This window comes from Stomoxys calcitrans, chromosome 2 (genome assembly GCF_963082655.1).
Source record: "Stomoxys calcitrans chromosome 2, idStoCalc2.1, whole genome shotgun sequence".
NCBI lineage: Eukaryota > Metazoa > Arthropoda > Insecta > Diptera > Muscidae > Stomoxys > Stomoxys calcitrans.
This window is the reverse complement of record NC_081553.1, coordinates 231107156-231130660: the sequence shown is the minus strand read 5'-3', so window position 1 is coordinate 231130660 and position 23505 is coordinate 231107156. Positions and strand designations below refer to the sequence as shown.

At 37.6% G+C, this 23505-nt stretch overlaps 2 protein-coding genes across 2 annotated transcripts; one reads left to right on the top strand and one right to left on the bottom strand.

Moving 5' to 3' along the window:
- Positions 1–247: 247 nt before the first annotated feature.
- LOC106093692 (coiled-coil domain-containing protein 39) lies at positions 248–5523 on the top strand. The gene is made up of 9 exons (XM_013260853.2): positions 248–599; positions 2337–2484; positions 2552–3123; positions 3184–3513; positions 3582–3683; positions 3825–4623; positions 4685–4850; positions 4909–5273; positions 5344–5523. Exons 1-9 carry the CDS (start codon positions 378–380, stop codon positions 5448–5450), a joined length of 2811 nt encoding a protein of 936 aa, XP_013116307.2. The 5' UTR covers positions 248–377; the 3' UTR covers positions 5451–5523.
- Positions 5454–7545, bottom strand: LOC106093875 (RNA polymerase II-associated factor 1 homolog). The gene is made up of 2 exons (XM_013261074.2): positions 7339–7545; positions 5454–7273 (listed from the first exon to the last, which is right to left on the bottom strand). The coding sequence occupies exons 1-2, from the start codon at positions 7404–7406 to the stop codon at positions 5542–5544; spliced, it is 1800 nt and encodes a 599-aa protein (XP_013116528.1). The 5' UTR covers positions 7407–7545; the 3' UTR covers positions 5454–5541.
- Between the last annotated feature and the right edge of the window lie 15960 nt (positions 7546–23505).

Below are 23505 nucleotides of genomic sequence, written 5' to 3'. Positions count from 1 at the left end.
CTCTTCGTTCATGGACTATCGCAATTTGACCTCGTTTCACGTTAACTAAAAAATTCATATTTAATGCAAATTCTTATTTTGTTTGAAAATGTTGTTCCCTTTTCGGTGGGCGCATGCCTGATTTACCCTACTTCTAATGTTGTATTGTTGTTAAGCAAGACATCAACAACCAAAAGGTATTGCCAAACAACCGCTAACGGTTTCTATAGTTTGGCCGGTAACAATGTTTATTATTTTAGTATTGAATCCTTTTGTTCAACACCAACTACCATTTCTTTGTCTTATAAGTTGTGCTTGATTGACACAAAACTAAAAATCGAATACATATAACTTTTGAATATTTGAAAAAAAAAAAAATCATAATCAATTCAATTAAGATGGATCATGAAATAATTATAAAAGCCATGCAGGCTATGCACTGGAATTCTGCTTCGGAAATACCCATGGCCAATGAAGAGAACCGCTTGATATTGGATGAAATTCGAGCATTGCAGGAAAAAAAGGAAGAGACTTTGGAATATCAGCAACAAACTGAAGAACGTTTAAAAAAATTGCATGAGCATTCGAAAAATGCCGAAATTACAATCAATCATAATTTGGTAAGTGAATGTGAAGATTTGATTCGTCATACGCGAGGGAGGGGAAGATACAGGTTGAAGAGAATAAAAGTTGTATCTAGTGTGAATTGTTTTCTTTCTGAAACTGGGTATATCTCTACATGAACCGAGAAACACGAATGGGTTTTGGGAACTCGGATTCCAAAATTCTTTCCCAAGGTATAAGTTACTAAAACTACACTTTCTCCAGAGAAAGGGTACTAAAACTACACTTCCTCCAGAGAAAGGGTACTTCACCTACTCTCTCCACAAAGAAAGAGTATGTTCCCAAGAAGGGAACTAAATCTAAAATTTCTTCACAGAAACAGTACTAAAACTACTCTTTGTCCCGAGAAACGGTACTAAAACTACTCTTTGTTCCGAGAAACGGTACTAAAACTAACCTTTCCCTAGAGAAGGGGCACTGCAAATACAAATTTATCAACGGTCATTTCATTAGGGAACAGGGTCAAAATTCTAACATATTAATGAGTGCTATCCGATTCAAGTTCAAGCCAAATGTAAACGGGGGGCCTCTTTTTATAGCCGAGTCCGAACGTCATGTGACACCTCTTTGGGGAGAAGTTTAAGCATGCGTACTAAAAGTACCCTTTACAAAGATAAAGGGTATTCAAACTACCCTCTCCTAAGATAAAGGGTACTAAAATTACACTTTCCTTATATAAAGGGTACTAAAACTACCCTGTCCTAAGATAAAGGGTACTAAAACTGCCCTTTCCTAAGATAAAGGGTACTAAAACTACCATTTCCTAAGATAAAGGATATTAAAAATACCCTCTCCTAAGATAAAGGCTACTTTCCTCGGATAAGGGATACTAAAACTACACTTTCCTCTGATAAAGTTACTTAAAAATAATCTTTACTCAGTTAAGGATACTAAAAACTTTCCTCAAATAGAGGGTACTGAAACTACCTTTTCCTCACATAAAGGGTACTATAATTACCCCTTCCCCTTCCCCTTCAGATAAAGAGTACTAAAACTACCCTTACCTCAGATGAAGTGTACTAAAAAATAATCCTTTCATACATAAAGTTTCCTAAAACTACCCTTTCTTCAGATAACGGGTACTAAAACTATCCTGTCCTCAGATAGATGGTGCTAAAAGTATACTTAGCTCAGATAAAGGGTTCTAAAAGTACCATTTCCTCGTATAAAATATACTAAAACTACCCTTTCCTTAGAAAAAGGGTACTAAAACTACTCTTTCCTTAGAAAAAGGCTACTATAACTACCCTTTCCTAAGATTAAGGGTATTAAAACTACCCTTTTCTTGAGATAAATGGTACTAATACTACCCTTTTCTAAGATAAAGGGTACTAAAACTACCCTGTCTTAGGATAAAGGGTACTAAAACAAAACAATTTTTTAAGGTAAAGCGTACTAAAACTACCCTTTCCTAAGATTAAGGGTATTAAAACTACCCTTTTCTTAAGATAAAGGGTACTAAAACTACCCTGTCCTCAGATAAAGGGCACTTAAACTACTGTTTCCTCAGATAAGGAGTACTAAAACTAACCTTTCCTCGGGTAGATAAAGGTACTAAACCTTTCTTTTCTTCTTATAAAGGATACTAAAACTACCCTTTCTCCAGGGTAAGGGTACTAAAACTACCCCGGTGTCATGGGGTAGCTCCAAAGCTTTCATGAAACTTTATAAAAGATAAATAAAATCGTAATTATTAAACTTACAACGTATACGTAATCTCTGATCATTTCTAGAAATTATTAAACGCTTACCAAGCGGATGTTATAACTGAGGCCCACTTATACAAACTAGCACTGCGAGAAAACTCCAAGCTTAAAGAGGATTTACGAAATGTTGAAAAAGAATGGAAAAACAACAACAAATACATGGATCGTACAGAAAGTAAGCATTGAACAGACAGTTCATTGAAATCAAAATTTGAAAATAAACTTTAACTTGAATATTTCAGAGGAAATGTGTGTTAGCAAGCAAACCATTGACAATCTAACAAATCGCATCAAATGGGCCAAAACCGCTTTAATCGAATGGCGCCAGGCCATGGAAGATGGCAGTAAGGGTTATCAATTGATCGAAATGTACTACAAAGACGATCAACTGCGAGCCAAGCAGCAAAATCAGAAGCGTGAGAAATTAAATGCCGAAATCGATAAATGTCGCCAGATATTAATTCGTTTATATGATGAGCAGAAAACGCTGGAATGCAATCTGGAATGTACAGCAAATTTATATCGTACAGCTCATGCCGAGAGACGAACCATGATAGATACATGGAAGTTGGCCGCCGCTCAGATGTCCCAGCGAGAGAAAGACATACGTAATAGTGAGATGGCTTTGATTGAGTTGCGAAATCAGGCGCAAAAGGCAGGCAAAGATTATAAGGCCACAGATGATAGACTAAATGAAGTCATTGAGAACAACAGGACAGTGGAAACAGCCATTGAGTTACTTAATAGCGAGACTTCCGATATGAAGGAGCAGATGCAAATGCTAATAGATTCGGTGGCTTTAAAAACCAATGAGGTAATTACGTTCTTTACAAGCTGCTTCAGAAGAGGCTACATTTCTCTATGCCCTTTTCAGGTGGAACTCATACAAAAAGAGTTACAAAATCTCGCCAGTCGTGTCCAGCAACAACGTGCTGAAAATCGCCGTTCCAGTAAATCCAAAGAGGATCGTCTCATTGAATTGGACAACATGGAGAAGGTGGTGGCCAAGTTAGAAGAACGTCTGCGTTCTATGGCCGACAAGAATATGAGTGCCCAACAAAGACTACAAGCCCTGGAAGACTTAATGGATGCTGAGGATAGGGCGCAGAAAGCCGTAAATAAGGAAACAGATCGCATAAATGGTTTAATTTATCGCTCACAACTGCAATTGGCCAAATTTCGAGAGGATGGTTTAGCACTCACAGTAAGGGACAGAGGAAGATGTTTAAGAACAAGAAGTTTAGAATTATTATTTTCGATGCATATATTTAGGTGGATAATCGAGGCATCATTGCAACCACATCAGCAATTGAGAAGAATATGGAACTCACCGAAAAAGAACTGAGAAAACAAACGGAATGCAGTTATGAACTGGTAAGTTGTGGACATTTGGTAGCATTTGCCAAATAATCCACAGAAGAAGGAGGAGAGAAGGTACTTTGGAGTAGCATATTCATCAGCTAAACCTGCATGGTGTGGGATGTGATAATGTGTTGATGTGTCCTCTTCTTAAAGTCATTCAAGATTCTCCAAGTAGAACGGCGCATTCTTCATTTGCAAGGTAGTTGCATAGATCCCGAAGTTGAACAAAGAAATCAATTCTATGTGACCGAATTGGAGGAACGCTTGAGTAAACTGCAGAAAGTTGCTCACACGATGCAGCAACAGAATAAGAAACTTGAAGATGATATGCGGAAGCTGACCATTACCTACAACAATGACATGGACCAATTGGAGGCGGTCAATTTCAAAATCAAAGAAGCTCAAGTCTATTGCGAGGGTGGTGTTAAACGCGTCAAGGAGGAGACAAAACGCAATCAGGAACTAATTGTGGAGTTGAGCATATTGAAAATGCGTGCCAATGAATTCGAGGAAGAAATCACTAGATGTGAAGATAGTGCCTATAATCTGGCCAAGCATCGCATGCACTTGAACCGCACCATCAAGGATCGCATGGTTGAGATTAGAAGTCAAATGGAAATATTGAATTTGAAACGCAAACATCAAATGGAAGAGTTGAGTACTTTAAGGGCCGATATAGGCGAGCGTAAGAAACACATAGAGGCGGTAAAAGCTCGTTTCGAATTGACCTCCAAGCTGTTGGGTGTGAATGACGATGGTACCATGGTCACAGCCACTCAATTGAAAGTGGAGACAGCTCAGGAAAAGCAAATGCTCTTGGATGAAGGTAACGAACTAAACGAAGCTGTCTTAAATGCCGAAAGGGAAATAGAAGCTTTGCAGAATACCTTGGCATTACTTAATAACAGCAATGATGCCTTCAGGAAACAAATTCAAAAGGTTCAAGATGGCGGTAGGTACCTCCGAGGTTCCACTCATAAATCATCAAATAAACTACATCTAAATTTTTCCAGAGGAGGCAAGTGCCGAGTTGAAATCCTTGCAAATGAACTATTGCGCCTCTTTAAATAAATTGAGAACGCTGCGCCAGGAACTGCAAGAGCAAGAGCTTAAGCTACAAGAATCGGTCAAGCAAAGAGATGAGTTGGATAAACTATTATCACGAGAAGCAAAGAAACGGTAAACTGACCTTTGCAACGTTTCGAAAACTGTAAGTCTCAACTTTTTATCTCTACAGATGTGATGATGCCGATTTTCTTTGCAAACTACAAAAGGAACTACAGGATCAAGCCAATAAACTGACACGTGCAGATCGTGAACTAAAAACTGCTTTGAAGGCCTTAAAACAAAGAGCCATAAGCGAAGAGTTCTTGAGATTATACAACAAGGACTTGGACCTTAGAGATTTGGAGAAACGTAATCTAGGTGTTCTCAATCAACTGGGTGAGATTGCCTACACGGATTATGTGTTGGGACCAAAAATAGCTCGCCATATTTTGGATCGTGGTCTGAAGATGCCTCATATGCTGCAAAAGAGTCGCAGTTCATTGTCTTATCGCAGCGATACATCCTTTGATATGATGTCCTACAGTTCGTCCAAAGGTAAAATTCCTTCCATACATGTGTGTGTGTGTGTGGGTTTCAAACGAATTCCCCTTTTGTATTTTTGCAGAAATATTCACCTCACGTTCTTCGCAATCGGAGACTTCAGAAATCAAACAAACCTCTTCGGCCAGGTTGAGTGTGATTTCATTGGAACTTCCCAGCAAAAAGAAATAAAAATAAATGTTTCGAAAAAATGTTTATTGGAGTCCACAATCTTTAAAATCAAAAATCTTTAATTTTAAATGTCCATATAGCATATTTTAATTTAATCTTCTGCTTCCGAGCCACTGCCTGACCCTGATGCCGTGCCAGATCCCGAGGGAGTGTTGCTGCGGGAACGCGATGGTGATTTTGAGCCTGAAGCGCTGCGTGAACGGGAACGTGAAGCGCTCTTAGATTTAGAACGGGATCTTGAACGAGAACGTGAAGTTCTTGAATTCGACCGCGATCTGGAAGCAGACTTATGAGAAGCTGCCTTGCTATTTGGAGTACCAGAGCGTGATCTAGATGGAGATTTTGTAGCGGATTTGGAGCGTGAACGAGAGCGCGAGCCTGATGCAGAGCGAGATCTTGACCTTGATTTTGATTTCGATTTGGAACGACTGCGTGATCTTGACTTAGACGAGGCTCGTGACCCACCCGAGGGCGAAGCAGTCCTTGATCTTGCCGAGCCTGAGCCAGAGCTACGTGATCTTGATCTAGACTTTGAAGAAGCTCTTGATCCACCCGAAGCTGAACCAGATCTGGACCTTTCCGATCCTGAGCGTGAACCCGAACGAGATCTTGACCTGGATTTTGCATGTGACTTGGAACGTGAACGAGATTTTCGATCCCGTTGAACTTGTTCTGTATCTTTGTCCTTATCCTCCTCCTCTTGGGGCTGTGTCTGTTGGACTTCCTCCTCCTCCTCTTCTTCCTCGCTTTCTTCCATTTCCTCTTCCTCCTCTTCGTCGCCAGGTGGTTCCAGTTGGCGTTCGCGATAACGTTGCATGCGATGCTCATTGGCTTCCAATGGGCGATGTTTCACCACCAACTTGGTATTGCTGGGCTGTTGGCCAACTTTCATGCGGCGCTTGTTCAAACGTACACGTGTCTCCAGCTCATTGTAGTAGACACCATCGTGGCGCATAACAAAGAAATAATTTTCTTCGTAACCCTTTGAGGCTTTGCTCTTGACATTCCAATTGTATTCTCGAGCGATTTTATACTCATACTCCTCTTCCTCCTTGTACAGCACTTGATCGGCGAAATCAACACGTCTCTTCTCCAAGGTCGATTCAGTGGGCAAGAAGTAGGCGACAAACTGTTCGCCACTTTCGTCCATCACACCACGAATCATAGCCTGAGACATCTCCTCCAATTGGGCGGGGACATTTTTGCCTGCAGGAGCTGGATCGCTGTCGAAGATAACTTGGGCGCAAGGATATTTCCAATTCTTAAAGTCGGGATATAAAGGTATGATTTCAACGGGCACCACATTAGGTTTGGAGTAATGTTTAGAAATCTCACTCTTTGTATCGCTGAATGTCTTTTGGATGGCGCTGATCTGTGCGTCACGATCCAGGTACAAAGTCTCCTCCCGCAATGATTTCTTGACATTGTAACCAACCTTGGCTTCAATATTCTCCAAGTTCTGCGGTTGGAAACGCGTCTGTTCAGTGGAAATATATTCAGATTTACGCAACCATGATACACTGCGCGAATGCTGCTTGGAGCGCACAGAATCGTGCGGTGTATGAACATCTTCCTCCAATAACTTTTCATCGGCCGGATCAAGTTGGGCATTCTGATCGGCCTGGTATAGATCACGATTGATCAAATCGATGGTAACACCCAAATCATGTTCGGCCAAAACTTCATATTTGTAGTTGCGTTCCAATGATGTGGGATTGTATTGAACAAAGCGATTGCTGTCAAAGGGATACTGCAGAAATTTCAAATCAAAGGGAATATCAGGCAAATTGTTGCCATACTTGACGCGGCATATAATCTCCGACCTGGATGAGAACAAGAAGATATGGAAATGACAAAATAATGTTAATTTTGCCTGAAAGCTACTTACTTCCTTTCAGTGGGTCTTTGAGGTCGTTTTTCGCTTGGTGGCGGTGCTCCATTTATAGTTGGTGGCATGGTGGTTAGACTTTTTACATATGAATACAAATGGAGTCCCCGAGCTTTATTCTTGTCTTCAAAACTTTTATTTTCTCAATTTTTTTTCACTGAAAACTACTAAAACTTGTAAAAATGCCGTTGTCAAACACATATATGATAACAAGGTTGCTATTTTGACAGTTGTCATAGTTGACGTGTGACACTTGGAAAACAGGGTGATTTTAGCATTAAAAATAATTGGAAGTTTCATAGGAAGGGTTAAAGTTTTAGCCTTGCCAACAACCCAAAAATGAACGATACATCGTTCATCTTTGGTTGTAACTTTGTCCTTCTTTAAAAACAACTCACAAAATCTTTTTTTTTTTTAAATTATAAATAAAAAATGTATAAAATTAATAAGCGATTTTTGTTTAGTTAAGGACTTAAAGAAGGTAGCTAACAAGTAAAAGCATGCTATGTTTGGACGTGACGAATTTTGGGAACCACCAGCATGAATTCTGCAAAAAGTTTATACACAATGGACTTAATCCTGATAAAGATCCAAGAAAAACACCTTTTATATATTGGTACACTAAAAAGCAACTTTCGAAAGTTCCAACGGTTAAACACGATTTCAGGCAAGAAGATCACGATTTTTGAATATAATGGTTGGTACTGTGTTCGATTTTCGCCGTTGAAAACCCAGTTTTTCGAGATTACTCTTTTGAAACACTACACAGATAACAATGATAAAATAACAATTGTACTTCTGCTTCTGCTGGATGTGCAATGACCAGTAGGAGTTAGAAATAATTGGGCATCTTTTGCGTCACACAGAATAAGAGAATGCAAATTTTGCCCATGAACATTCCACTAAGGAACAGGGGCAAACTTCTCACATATCAATGAGTGCAGTCCGATTCAAGTTTAAGCTCAATTATAAGGGGCCTCCTTTTTATAGCCGAGTCTGAACGGCGTGCCACCTCTTTGGAGAGAAGTTTTACATGGCATAGTACCTCACAAATGTTGCCAGCATTAGGAGGGGAAAACCACCGCCGAAAACTTTTTTCTGATGGTCTCGCCAGGATTCGAACCCAGGCGTTCAGCGTCATAGGCGTTTTCCATAATTGGATTCCATACATAATCACATAATCCTCTTTTCATTCTGGAGTTCTTCTGTAGAGGCCTTTTTACAAGCAAAACTCGTTGACAGATAGTGCACTTCGCGAGAAAAAATTATACACAGCTGTTAACGGTACACTACCTGGTAAGATTCATTTACAGGTAGTGGCAGTTGCCCAACTACCAAATATTGAGTGCACTACCTGGCAAAATCAGTGATCAGTGCAACTCTGATTTTGTGTATATTACTAGTTCCGCCATTTTTCGTTGTTTATGTGTGTTTTGGTTATGAACTATAATACACACACACACAACCAAAACTCGTTGACAGATAGTGCACTCCGTGATTTACAATTAATTGAAGCGAAATTTGTAATGACACAGCGGCATGTCGCTGGTATTTTGCTCAAAGAACTCAGTACCGCATTTTCTTTAGTTTAAAAGGCTATGACAGAATATTTCACATTAGCTGAAGGATGGCTTGTTTGTGCATCACCGCCGCACTTAGGACGACACCATCTGATGTACTGAATTTAATGCTACATCTTATGCCTCTGGACATTGTGGCTAGCCAAATTGCAGCGAACACTGCCGTGAGGTTTAGGGACCTTTCTCATTGATCATGTGACGGCTACGGATACTGTGTTATCATTGATACAATATCCGATGTTCCAGGCAGTGTGGATTACACCCTACCTGAGCCGCTTTTTGATAAAAATTACTGTACCACTATTCCTGATAGAACCGATCGGAACTACGATATCCCTGGTAAGATAAGTTACGTAGACTTCTATAGGGATGGTTCCAAACTAGACGACCTGGTGGGCTTTGGGGTGTACTCTAAAGATCTAGAACTGGTCGTATCGAAGAGTTTACCCGACCACTGCAGTATGTATCAAGCAGAGATCCTTGCAATTAAGGAAGTGTTGGAATAGCTAAGATATAATGTCATTGCGACTATTGGCATAAATATCTTCTCAGGCAGTCAGGCAGCCATTAAACTTCTGGAGAACGTATTTCTGAACACTAAAACCGCCCTCGACTGTCACAGATCTGAACAGTTCAAAATTCACCTGTTCTGGGTGCCGGGCCACAGAGATATCCCGGGGAAACGTAAAGCGGACGAGCTTGCGACACTAGGAACTACACATTCCAGGTATACTGGAATCTGTGGGTATGCCTCTAGCGATATGTAAGCTAAGTTTTCAGGACCAGGCCCGAAGGACAACGAATGATAGATGGTCACAAAGAGGAGGCTGTGAGCATTCCGTCTGTCATTGTGTCCGTCATGACAGATCAATGTCTAATCGGAAAACACAGACAGACTGGAGGTTGTCAGCCATGATTTTTGCAGAAGCTTTGAGGACTTCGAAAAAGAAGAGGCTATAGAACACCTTCTGTGTGTATCCTGCACTAGCAGTCAGAAGGAGTTCCACTTTAGATTCTCATTTCTTTGAGGCTATAGAACACCTTCTGTGTGTGTCCCGCACTAGCAGACAGAAGGAGTTCCACTTTAGGTTCTCATTTCTTTGAAAACCTGTCTGATTTAGCGGATGCGAAACTTCGCAAGATATTGGGCTTTTTAAAGCGATCTGGATGGTTCAACGGTAGGAAATAGAAGGCATCTTCCTTCTTCTGTTCCTGTGGTATCACAATGGACGAAAACGTCTAAGTGAGTCTGATGGCAGACTGCCACTTAAACCTAACCTAGTCGAACTTAGAGTAGCGTTCCATCCTCCTCAATCTTCTGCCCTCCTTCTAATGTCTCTGACATCAAGTTTCGAGATATCAATGTAGAAGACCAGGCATATAGAGTGCCGTTAATCCATGCCCGCGCCATGTACGGTAGAGCTGGCAAACTATCGACAATCGCAACATTCGATATTTTCCATAATTTTAATAATAAATATCGATAGTATCGATTTTATCGTTAATTTCCGATCACCTATATTTCAAACGAAAATGAGAAGTAACAAGTAAAAGCCTGCTAAATTTGACCGGGCCGAATCTTATATACCGTCCACCATGGATCGCAGTTGTCTAGTTCTTTCCCGGTATTTCTTTTTAGATAAACAAAGGATAAAAGAAAATAATTGATTTGCTTTTTGAATTGATGGTTGGAGACCACAGTGGAAGTATATGTGTAAATAAAATTTCAGCCAAATCGATCAAGAATTGGGCGTTTTAGGAACTCAAGAAGTAAAATAGGGAGATCGGTTTATAGGTTAGCTATATCAGTCTAAAGACCGATTCAGAATATATTTGACACGTATGTTGGAGGTCATGGAAGAAGCCGTTGTACAGAATTTCTGCCAAATTGGATAATAAATAGGCCTTCTTGAGGCTCAAGAAGTCAAGATCCCAGATCGGTTTATATGGCAGCTATTTCAGGTTATAGACCGATTTGCACCATATTTGGCACAGTTGTTGGAAGTCATAACAAAACAAAAATAAAACTCATGCAAAATTTCAGCCAAATCGGACAGGAATCGCGCCCTCTAGTGGGTAAAGAAGACCAGATTCAAGATCGGTTTATATGACAGCTACAATATATCAGGTTATAGATATAGTTTAGGACCATACTAGGACAGTTATTGGAAATTGTAAAGAAACACCTCATGCAAAATTTCAGCCAAATCGGATAAGAATTGCGCCCTCTTGTGGCTCATGAATTCAAGATTCAAGATCGGTTTATATGGCAGCTATATCAGGTTATGGACCAATTTCAAACATATTTTGCATAGTTGTTGGAAGTCATAACTAAATAGGCCTTGCAAAATTTTAGCCAAATCGGAAGAAGAATTGCGCCCTCTAGAGGCTGAAGAAGTCAAGACCCTAGATCGGTTTGTATGACAGCTATATCAGGTTATAGACCGATTTGGACCATACATAGAACAGTTGTTGGAAACCATTAAGGGACACCTTATGCAAAATATGAGCCAAGTCGGATAAGTGGCTCAAGAAGTCAAGATCCAAAATCGGTTTATATGAGAACTATATCAAAACATTGACCAATGTGGCCCATTTCTGCAAAATTTCAAGCGGCTAGCTTTACTCGTTCGAAAGATAGCGTCCGGACGGACATGGCTAGATCGACTTAAAATGACATGACGATCATGAATATATATACTTTATGGGGTCTTAGACGAATATTTCGAGAAGTTACAAACAGAATGACGACGAAGTATACCCCCATCCTATGGTGGAGGGTATAAAAATAAGGAGATCTCCTATCGATCGCATATAGAAGCAATATCAATGCACAGACCAAATAAAACCAAGCTTAATAAAGTCAGTTGATAGTCATGAGAGAAATCATTGCACAAAATGTTAGTCTGATCGGATGAAAATTGCGCCCTCTATAGGCGCAATCTCATATAGAAGCAATATCAATGCACAGATCAAATAAAACCAAGCTTAATAAAGTCAGTTGGTAGTCATGAGAGCATTCATTGCACAAAATGTTAGTCTGATCGGATGAAAATTGCGCCCTCTATAGGCGCAATCTCATATAGAAGCAATATCAATGCACAGACCAAATAAAACCCAGCTTAATAACGTCAGTTGGTAGTCATGAGAGCAATCATTGCACAAAATGTTAGTCTGATCGGTTGAAAAAAGCGCCCTCTATAGGCGCAATGTTAAAGGATATTTCAGTGTGGGATTGCTTATTTCTGTTTAGTTTTGCAAAAAATTTAACTTTTTCGATGGTATCGGTATTCAGTCAAAAAATTAAATATCGATAGTGCCATCGATATTTTGCCAGCTCTAGTGTACGGTCAGAAATCTCTCGTCTTTTTAAATCATAACTAATTTTATTACTTAATTCCTCAAGCAATATTTGGTTCCCACAATTCCGTATCGCCTCACTTGTTTTGTGGTCATTAATTGCTAACTAGAATTTTTAGACCTTATCCCAATAGCATGTTTGTTAATGTTTGTTTCCCTAAGACCTGCTGCCATTCCTTACTGCATGTGATGATTTATGTGAATGTTTTTCTTGGGCCTCCTGCGCTCTTTTTTGTTTAAATTTGAAACAATTTTAAGTGGCTGGGCTTCAACAGGGGCCATTATTTGTTTTTCTTTCGTTTTTTTTGCTAATTTTTTAATAACTTAATAATTACGTATGGAAAAAAGCAAACAATTTTCTATTTGCTAGCATTTATTGATGACGTCTAATGCAAAATGATTTTGGAAAATATTTTTCAATAATTTCTTTTTTTGTTTAAAATTGATAGACTTCCAATGGTTTTGGATGAGGCCAAGGAAGAACAACCACTTTAGATCTTTTCTGGCAGACAAAATTGCTTTCAATTCAGTTATTGAGTTTTAGTGAAACATAAATGTTGTTCAACGAGAGAAAGTCTATCGAAAAGCAAATCAAATGTCTTAAATTATTACAAGAATTATAGAAAATATGGAAAATGAGCCGATATGGAAAAACGTGTTGTTTATTAGCATCATTATGAAAATTGAACAGGAATTTCAATTAGGAGTGCCATGTAATCGAGATTGTGGCATGAACTCAAGTTACGCCGCTTGTTATTTGTGCAATTGTTTCAAAAATTTATTTCCGACATACTAATTAAAGCTATTTGACGAAAATCAAAGAGAAAAAAATGTGTGAATTAACGGAAAAGTCTAATGACCCCCTAAAAGCAACCAGACCTAGCCTAATTGGATATAACAACACTATGGCGTACGAGAAGGTAAAAAAATCAAAAGCCATCAAACAGATGATAACCGTTAGCATTATGTTTTTTTAATTTATTTTTTCGTAAATATAATTTTGTTTGATTGAAATTCTATAATGCCGATGCCGAATGCAGAAAATCCGGCCTAATGTTCCAATTTCTTATAGCAGTTTGGTGATGCATTTGATTTTTGTGTGAAGGGCATAATTAATTCTACATACCAAACTTCAAACTTGCAAACCAGCAAAAATTAAAGCTTCTAGGAACCGAACAACGATTATCGAGAAACTGGTTTATATGGGAGCTATATCAGATTATAGACTGATTTGGACCATACTTGGCACAGTTGTTGGAAGTCGTAACAGAACACCGCATGTTACAGCCAAATCGGTCAATAATTGCGACTTGTAAGGACTCAAAAAGTCAAATCGGGAGATAGGATTAAATGGAAGCTATACCAGGTTATAGACCGATTTGAACCGTACTTCGTACAGTTGTTGGAAGTCATAACAGAACACTACATGCAAAATGTCAGCCAAATCGGACAAAAATTGCGGACTCCAGAGGCTCAAGAAGTCAAATCGGGAGATCGGTTTATTTGAGAGCTATTGAGTTGCCCAAAAAGTAATTGCGGATTTTTCATATAGTCGGCGTTGACAAATTTTTTCACAGCTTGTGACTCTGTTATTGCATTCTTTCTTCTGTCAGTTATCAGCTGTTACTTTTAGCTTGCTTTAGAAAAAAAGTGTAAAAAAAGTATATTTGATTAAAGTTCATTCTAAGTTTTATTAAAAATGCATTTACTTTCTTTTAAAAAATCCGCAATTACTTTTTGGGTAACCCAATATATCAGGTTATAGACCGGTTTGGGCCGTACTAAGCGCCGTTTTTGGAAGTCATAACAAAACCCTAAGTGCAACATTTCAGCCAAATCGAAAAAAAATTCTGGCTTCCGGCGCCTCAAGAAATCAAATCGGAAGATCGGTTTATATGGGAGCTATATCAGGTTATTGATCGATTTGAACCGTACTTGGCACAGTTCTTCGAAATTATAATAGAACGCTATATGCCAAATTTCAGCCAAATCGTACAAAAATTGCGGCTTCCAGTGGCTCAAGCATTTGCAATCCCTAACGACCTACTGCAATATTAAGCATATGTGCAAAATTTTAAGCGGCTAGCATAGACATGGCTAGATCGAATCAGAACGTCGAGACGATCAAGAATATATATACTTTAAGGGGTCTTAGACGAATATTTCAAGGTGTTACAAACGGAATGACTAGATCCTTTCAAATATAATCAATTTGTGTTTGTTTGTTTCATATAGACTCAAAAACGGCTTAATCGAATACCTTGAAATTTTCAAAGATTGTGTAGGTTGGTCCGGAAGGAAACATAGGTTATATAATTTTTTTATATCGGAAAGGGGGCAGACTAACAAGATTAGACCGATCGGACAATATGGGACTCAAATAAAAGGTATTCAGGAGTAGAGTACGACTTTCATATTAAAAATTGGGTCCAAGTAACTGCCATCACACCAAAACTCCCTAAAATAGGTTTATTGAAAGATCATGACAATATGGGACTCAAATGAACGGCATCCGGGAGTAGATTACGAATATGTTCAGGAAGGAGGAATAAGCTTTATAATTTGTTGAAATCAGAAGGGGCGGACCCTCCCCCGAAACCACAAACAAAAACATCACCCAAAATGCAAAGTGGACCGATAAGGACAATATGGGTATCAAATAAAAGGTATTGAAGAGTAGAATACGAATATGGTATTAAAAATTGGGTCCAAAACTACTCAAAGCAGGCAAATTGAACTTTCCCATCAATATGGGGCTCAAATGAAAGGTATTTGGGAGTGGATTACGAATTCGGCATACAAAATCAAGTCAAAGTATAGAGGGAAGGGGAGCGTACCCTCCCCCCCCCCCCCCCCCCCCCAAAAGACATCACCCAAAATCAAAAGTGGACCGATCGGAACAATATGGGTATAAAGTGAGAGGCATTGGAGAGTAGAATAATAATATGGTATTAAAATTTGGGTGGGAGTCAAATGAAAGGTATTCGGGAGTAGATTACGAAATATGACAACAAAAGAATTAGGTCTCATTTAATGGGAAATGTCTCCACCCCCAAAACTCCCCAAATTGGCATATTAGAGGATGATGGCTTTATGGGGCTCAAATAAAAGCAAGTTGGGAGTAGATTAGCCAACATAAGGAGGGTATCACCACCACTTAAAATTTTTCCAATGTTGTCGCCAGGACTTGAATTCATGCGTTTAGCATCATTGGAGGACTTGCTTAACTCTCCGCTTCAATGACACGAATTCGATGTCCGCATTCGAGGCGAAATGACCCCATCTTAAAACTCTACCAAAACAATGCAAATTTTGCCCATGAACATTCCACAAAGGAACAGGAGCAAACTTCTCACATATCAATGAGTGCAGTCCGATTCTAATTTAAGCTCAACAATAAGGGACCTCCTTTTTATATCCGAGTCCGAACGGCGAGCCGCAGTGCGACTCCTCTTTAGAGAGAAGTTTTTACATGGCAAGTACCTCACGAATGTCGCCAGCATCAGGAGGGGATAACCACCGCTGAAAATTTTATGATGGTATCGCCAGGATTAGAACCCAGGGGTTCAGCGTCATAGGCGGACATACTAACCTCTGCGCTACGGTGGCCTCCCTTTTTGGCCTTTAGCATTTTAATTTTTCATAAAGCTACTTTTGAGTTCTGTTAATCAACGGAATGCAATGCTTACCGGCGAAGTTATCTGCAATCTGGTGTAAGTAAACACTGACTGATTCATTTCCCTTACTAGTTATCATCTTTGTTTAGATTTGCTTCTTTTTCACTCTTTCAAGTTAAACACCCCAGATTTGCAAATCTTATATTTTCTCACCCAAATCTCGTTATGCATACACGAGACTCTGGAATGATTGATCTATTTGCAGAATTAATTATGACAATAAGGCCAAAGCTCTAATAGATTGGCTAATTTAATTTCAATCTCAATGCGACAACAATGACCGATAACAATCATCATAGAAAAACTTAATCTTGGAAAAATTTTGACAGCTTCCCTAAACATATTTTGATGATTTGTTTTGTGTTTTTTTCATTTTTTGCCGCTTTTTTTTGTTTTTTTTTTTTAATTTTTGTGCTAATTTTTTGTATAAATATTTTTGAAATGATTTTGTTTTTGTTTTTTTGCCATGTGTAATCATCTCCGTTAGTAAAATCTTATTTTTTTATGTATGCCTACTAACTTAATAGAGAAAGAGTGGAGAAGATTTTGAGGTGTTGATAGATATGAATGGGGAGAGGTGAAGCAGCACAGGAGAAAGTAATTAAAAACAAGTAAAAAGCCGTTAAGTTCGAACGGGCCGAACTTTGGATACCCACCACCTTGGGTATTTATGTAAACCACTTTTCGTCAAAATCCGGTGAAAAATGCATAGATTATGCCCCATAGCAGCTATATCGAAATATGTTCCGATGTGGACCAAATACTAATAAGTACAATTCTTTGTTTAATTGTGTATAACAAAATATTGATCTTTTTAAACCCTCCACCATAGGATGGGGGTACACTAATTTCGTCATTCTGTTTGTAACTCCCCGAAATATTTGTCTAAGACACCATAAAGTATATATATTCTGGATCGCCATGACATTTTAAGTCGATCTAGCCATATCCGTCTGTCTGTCTGTCTGTCCGTTCGTTTGTCTGTCTGTCGAAAGCACGCTAACTTTCGAAGGAGTAAAGCTAGCCGCTTGAAAACCGATCTTGGGTCTTGACTTTATGAGCTGCTAGAGGGCACAATTCTTATCCGATTTGGCTGATGTTTTATTATGACTTCAAACAAATGTGCTGAGTATGGTTGAAATCGGTCCATAACCTGATATAGCTGTCAAACAAACCTATCTGGGGTCTTGACTTCTTGAGCCTCTAGAGGGCACAATAACTATACGATTTGGCTGAAATTTTGCGTGAGGTGGTTTGGTAAGACTTCTAATAACTGTGTCAAATATGGTTAAAATCGGTCCATAACCTGATTTAGCTGCCATTTAAACCGATTTGGGATCTTGACTTCTTGAGCCTCCAGAGGGCGTAATTATTTTCCGATTTGGCTGACATTTTATACAACGGCTTCTCCCATGACTTTAAATATACGTGTCAAATATGGTCCGAATCGGTTTATAGCCTAATACAGCTATCATATAAATTGATCTCCCTATTTCACTTCTTGAGCCCCTGAAGGTCGAAATTCTTACTCGAAACGGCTGCAATTTTACAAAATGTCTTCTACTATGGTCTCCAATCATAAATCAATTATTTTCTTTTATCCCCTGTTTGCCTAAAAAGAGATATCGGGAAAAAAAACTCGACAAATGCGATCTATGGTGGAGGGTATATATAGGATTTTGCCCGGCCGAACTTAGCACACTTTTACTTGTTAGTAGCTATATCTAAAAAAAAACGATCTGAAACATATGCGACACGGATGTCGAAAAGCCTAACATAAGACACTGTTAAATTTCAGTGAAATCGGTTTATAAATGCGCCTTTTATGGGACCAAGACTTTAAATCGAGATATCGGTATATATGGCAGCTATATCTAAATTTTGACCGATTTGGTCCAAGTTGCAGAAAAATTTTGAAGAGCGTAAAACAACTCACTGTCCCAAATTTCGGCGAAATCGGACAATACAAACGCCTTTTATGGCTCCAAAACCTTAAATCGAGAGATCGGTCTATATGGCAGCTATACCCAAATCTGGACCGATCTGTGCCATATTGCAGAAGTATGTCGAGGGGCTTAACTTAACTCACTGTCCCAAATTTCGGCGACATCGGACAATAAATGAGTATTTTATGGCCCCAAAACCCTAAATCGACGGATCGATTTAGGGTTCTGGACCGATCTGGGCGAAGATTGTCGAAGGGCCCAACACAACTCACTGTCCCAAATTTTGGCGACATCGGACAATGAATGCACCTTTTATGGGACTAAAACCTTAAATCGAGAGATCGGTCTATATGGCAGCTATATGCAAATCTTGATCGATCTAGGGCAAGTTGCAGAAAAATGTTGAAGATCAAATTGTCCCAAATTTCGGCGAAATCGGACAATAAATACGCCTTTTATGGCTCCAAAACCTTAAATCGAGAGCTCGGTCTATATGGCAGCTACATGCAAATCTTGATCGATTAAAGCCAAATTGCAGAAACATATCGAGGGGCTTAAATAATTCACTGCGCTAAATTTCGGCGACATCGGACAATGAATGCGTTTTTTATGAGTCCAAAACCTTAAATCGAGAGATCGGTCTTTATGGCAGCTTTATCCAAATTTGGACCGATCTATGCCAAATTGCAGAAATATGTCGAGGGGCTTAACTTAACTCATTGACCCAAATTTCCGCAAAATCGTACAATAAATGCGCCTTTTATGGAACAAAACCCTTAAATCGAGAGATCGGTCTATATGGCAGCTATATCAAAATCTGTACCGATCTGTGCCATATTGCAGAAGTATCTCGAGGGGCTTAACTTAACTCACTGTCCCAAATTTCGGCGACATCGGACAATAAATGCGCCTTTTATGGGTCCTTAAATCGAGAGATCGGTCTATATGGCAGCTATATCCAAATCTATACCGATCTTGGCCAAATTGTCCCAAATTTCTAAGATCCTAAATCAGCGGATCGGTCTATATGGGGGCTATATTAAGATATAGTCCGAAGTAGCCCATCTTCGAACTTAACCGACTTATAGTCAAAAAAAGAATCTGCGCAAAGTTTCAGCTCAATATCTTTATTTTTAAAGACTAGCGTGATTTCATCAAACGGACGGACATGTCTAGATTCTCTTAAATTTTTACGCTGATCAAGAATATATATACCGTATAGGGTCGGAAATGGATATTTCGATGTTTTGCAAACGGAATGACAAAATCAATATATCCCCATCCTTCGGTGGTGGGTATAAAAATGCGATGAAAACTAAGCATCGATCAATCTCCTGGATAATACCATTTTCCTATAATTCAATAAGCTGACTGGAGTAAGGGATGTGGAGCCGACCTCCCATTTCCAAAACCGTCAATGTTGAGATGTAAACCGTTTATAACTAAACGGACCTCAAAATATCGATAGGCAATCTGAGAAAGTAACCGATTGGACCGTTTTTCGTTGATCCTATTAGAATCATTTCCTATTAGAAATTCCTTTCTTTAGAAAATTATATTTCTAGATCAAAAGAGAATTGATCCCATATGAAAAAGTGTTTTCTCTAATATTTACTCAAAGACTAAATAATAGACATCAGAACATTGGCTTTAGTTTCCTAATTTACATATTTCCCTATAAGTAAAGTAGTTAAGTATCTTTTTACTCAATCAAAGGCAAAATTGACATCAAACAAGATTTCAATTTTAACGCTGTCAGTAGTTTGGTGTTTGCAATGGCAAAGGGCTGTAATGACTGTAAATAACGGAAAATATAGAACATAATCAAAACAATTTGAATAATATCGAACAATAAACAAGAACAAAAAAATATATCAATTAATATAGTAAATAAACTAAGAAAAAAAGTGTAACAAAATTGAAAATTACACAATATGTAGCTAGAGCCAAATGTGATATTCAAGTTAAAAAAAATTCTTGGAATATAATCCTCCAAATATGTAAAGTTCATTGAGCTTCTATGGGAGCCCTTGAATTTTGTGTTCAGTGCTACTTCTTGGCCGATCTTGTACCTCTTCCCAATTTTTAGACAAGTTTTTGGCAAATGCGTCTATAGCTAAAATCATATTCCCCTGCCTTCTTTGCTGCTCACATTTATTAACACTTGACAATGTTGATTCAATCCTTTTATTTGACTTCTCAATTTAAACACAAACCCTAAAACCAATTGACAACAAAGTGGAGTGTCGTCAACACCTTTCATTTGCACATTTTTGGAGACAGAACATCAATCGATGGTTGTGAATGGGAGCAGTGGTGAAAATAAAATCGATCGATCGATCGACCAGCCGATCGCTTTGTAATTATTCGTAACACTTTTTATTTCGCAGTCATCTTTTCGGAGCTCTCAATACAAAAACAAAACAAAAAAAAAGAAAAATAATTTCCGAAACGGATATTTAATGTTGACATCTATCAAAGTTATGATTTCAGTCAACGATTTAAGGTTGTGACAAACGGTCCCCTTGCTAACATAAATTCGGCAGAGTGTGGTGTGATTAAAGTGCCAAAAAAACCATTTTGATCTTTGGTTTAAGAAATTTGTGGAATTTGTAATAAAGTAAAATAGATTAAATTCATAAAAGGAACAAACAAGTTTGCAGCAATAAATTTTATATTCTCAAAAAATATTTAAAAAAAAGTTGCTTCAAAAGATTTTGTTTTCTGAAATCCACAGCAAAATTCAACATTTATTAAGGTGAGTTTTGATATATACAGTTATTAAGGTGATTGAAAACTTCGAGAACAAACTTTTCTAGATTTAGTTGGTTTTTAGTAAACAAAATTTTAAAGAAAAACTAATTGACAAACAAAATAGCTTACCCTATGAGTTAAAAAACTTAAAAATTCATAGAACAGTTCATACACTGAAAAAATGTTTGTCCTAGTTTTAAAGATTCCAGCCAAAGATGAGCAAACTTAATTTTAAGATGATCAATTTCGAAATTTTTAAGGGAACATTACCTTTAGTGAAAAATATTTTCCTTCATATTAAGGACTTTTTATTTTTAGTGGTTAAGTTTATAACTCCTTTACATTGCGTCCTTTTATAAAATACAAAAATCTAAAATGAAGGTCAAAATTTCGTTGAAAGTTAGGAAATTGACTTTGAAACAAGACAACAGTGTACCTTAGTTAAAGACACAGAATAGTCTTACAAGTAGGAGCGCCTTTAAATGTTAAATTTTTTTTAGATTAAGATGCTTTTAAAAAAAGAATTTTTCAATAAATAATAATTGGACAGTAAAATAAGAATCAATCAAAATTTGATTGATTGATTGATTAATTAAAAATTTGATTGCGTTAGTAAATAAGAAATTAAATTTAGAGATAGCATCTTTATCTGTTTACGCTCTTTTATTTTGATCTTTAAAATCTTTTCGTGATTTTTCGAATATCTTTCAGCTCGTGATCATATTCGATTCTTTCTATTTAAAGAATAGTATAGCAAAGAAATTATAAAAGTTGAGCAAGTATGTGTTGTTATTCAAACACTTTGACTGCCTCGAAATGGCTAGTGTATCATGATTTCGGATAGGACATGTAAGTTTGTCTGGTCTTTTGTCAAACGTGCATCTTTAGTTTAAAGTTTTGGTTCATTTTCATCCTAAATTTTGAGCTAACTTTTTCAGTGTTTAAAGTTATTCTAATTATTCTCTGTTTTTGCTAAAAATTAACACAAATGAACTCAATTTGTATCAGAGTTATTTTACATTAATCAAAAGGGGTTCAAGAATTCAAATAGGGGAATCGGTTTATATGGGAGCTATAGCTATATATGCATTTATCTGAGCGATATTTAGTTAATATAGTTAATATTTATTAATAATGAATACCTACACAACAATATTAAATCTTATAGTAATAGTGCAGGCTTATATCCTTCATGTCATGTATCCTTCAGTCATGTATCCTTCTTAAGAAATAATAAAACAATTTTTAAAGGAATAAACATTTTTAAATATCAGCGTAGAAAATAATTAAAATAAACTTTAGAATTTTGTGAAATAGCCAAAATAAAGTTTAGAATAGGTTAGAAAATAATATTGTTTAAAATAAAAAAAAAAATAATTTTAAAACAGCTAATTTCAAAGACAAATGGAAAGTCTTTTTTTAAAAATTGACGCGTTGCTGATGTTTTCCAAAGACGCATGGTACTCGTATAAAACTGCCATTCAGATACTAAGCTCCTTCTTCTAAAAATGACAAGTTTCCTACCCCTTCTAGATCATGTAAATATTAATTTGTCAAAGAGGTATTTAGGTGTTTGCTTTCAAATGATTTTCTGTAAGAATAGTTGAGATCTAGTTCTATGTAGATTGTTGAAGCCACAGCCATAAAGGGAAGTTGCCTAGTGAGAAACATATTGAGTACTTCTTATATTTAGATATACCTAATAATTCTGTAGAATACTACATTTAATTTTCGTTGCCTTAGAGAATCACAGTTTGAAAAAAGTTCACAGCCATAGATCAGACTAGGAATTAGATATGTCTTTGCTAACAGAATTCGTATTTCGAATGGTGTATAAGAGTGTGTTATCCACAGTGCACGCAGTTTTGCATATGTCTGCCCGGTAATAGCATTTATATGATTTGACCAAGTTAAAGAACTGTTAAAATCCACACCTAAATTCTTAGCACTAGACACAATATCAATGTTCAGTTGATTTGTAGTGATATCCAGATATCGCAAACTAAATCTTTAATTTTTGTTAACAACAATCACTTTCGATTTCTGGGGGTTCGGAAATAAAACATTTGCTGTAGCCCACTTATAGACATATGATAGGTCCTCGTTGAGTTTTGCAAAGCATTCACTAACAAAGCCGCTAAGGAATAACTGAACGTCATCAGGATACATAAGGATTTGGCTATAGACCACCTGGGTAGGAAAATCATTTGCGTAGAGCGAAAAAAGTAGCGGACCAATTATTGAGCCTTGTGGAACTCCCTTAGGCACTAGATTTGGCTCTGATATTGAGTCATTTACGTATACCGACTGTTGCCAATTACTAAGATATGATTGAACCAATTTGATAGGAGTATCGCTAAAATTGAAAAATCTTCTGAGCTTCATATATAAGTTATGATGAGGAACCGTGTCGAAAGCCTTTGAATGATTTAGTAGGACGAGAAAAGTAACATTGCCACCATCAATTTCGCTTCTAATTGATTCCGAAACTTTAACTAATGCACTAACGTAACTATGATGGGCACGAAACCAGGATTGTCTATCGGACAACAAAGATTCATGATGGAGATATTAGGACATTTGTTTATGCAAAATCTTCTCGAAAACTTTCTAGAGGTAACATAATAAGAAATCGGACGGAACTCTTATGATGAGGAACCGTGTCGAAAGCATTTGAATGATCTGGTAGGACGAGAAAACTAACATTGCCATTATCAATTTCGCTTCTAATTGATTCCGAAACTTCAACTTATGCACTAACACAACTATGATGGGCACGAATCCCGGATTGTCTATCGGACAACAAAGATTCATGATGGAGATATTCGGACATTTGTTTAGGCAAAATCT

What these genes read in the sequence shown, in the direction of transcription:
- LOC106093692 (XM_013260853.2), top strand. Translation starts at nt 378, where the DNA reads ATGGATCATGAAATAATTATAAAAGCCATGCAGGCTATGCACTGGAAT. An exon ending in ATACATGGATCGTACAGAAA is followed by an intron (nt 2,485 to 2,551) that starts GTAAGCATTGAA and finishes TGAATATTTCAG; the next exon opens with AGGAAATGTGTGTTAGCAAG. An exon ending in GTCCTACAGTTCGTCCAAAG is followed by an intron (nt 5,274 to 5,343) that starts GTAAAATTCCTT and finishes GTATTTTTGCAG; the next exon opens with AAATATTCACCTCACGTTCT.
- LOC106093875 (XM_013261074.2), bottom strand. Translation starts at nt 7,406, where the DNA reads ATGCCACCAACTATAAATGGAGCACCGCCACCAAGCGAAAAACGACCT. An exon ending in CAAAGACCCACTGAAAGGAA is followed by an intron (nt 7,274 to 7,338) that starts GTAAGTAGCTTT and finishes GTTCTCATCCAG; the next exon opens with GTCGGAGATTATATGCCGCG.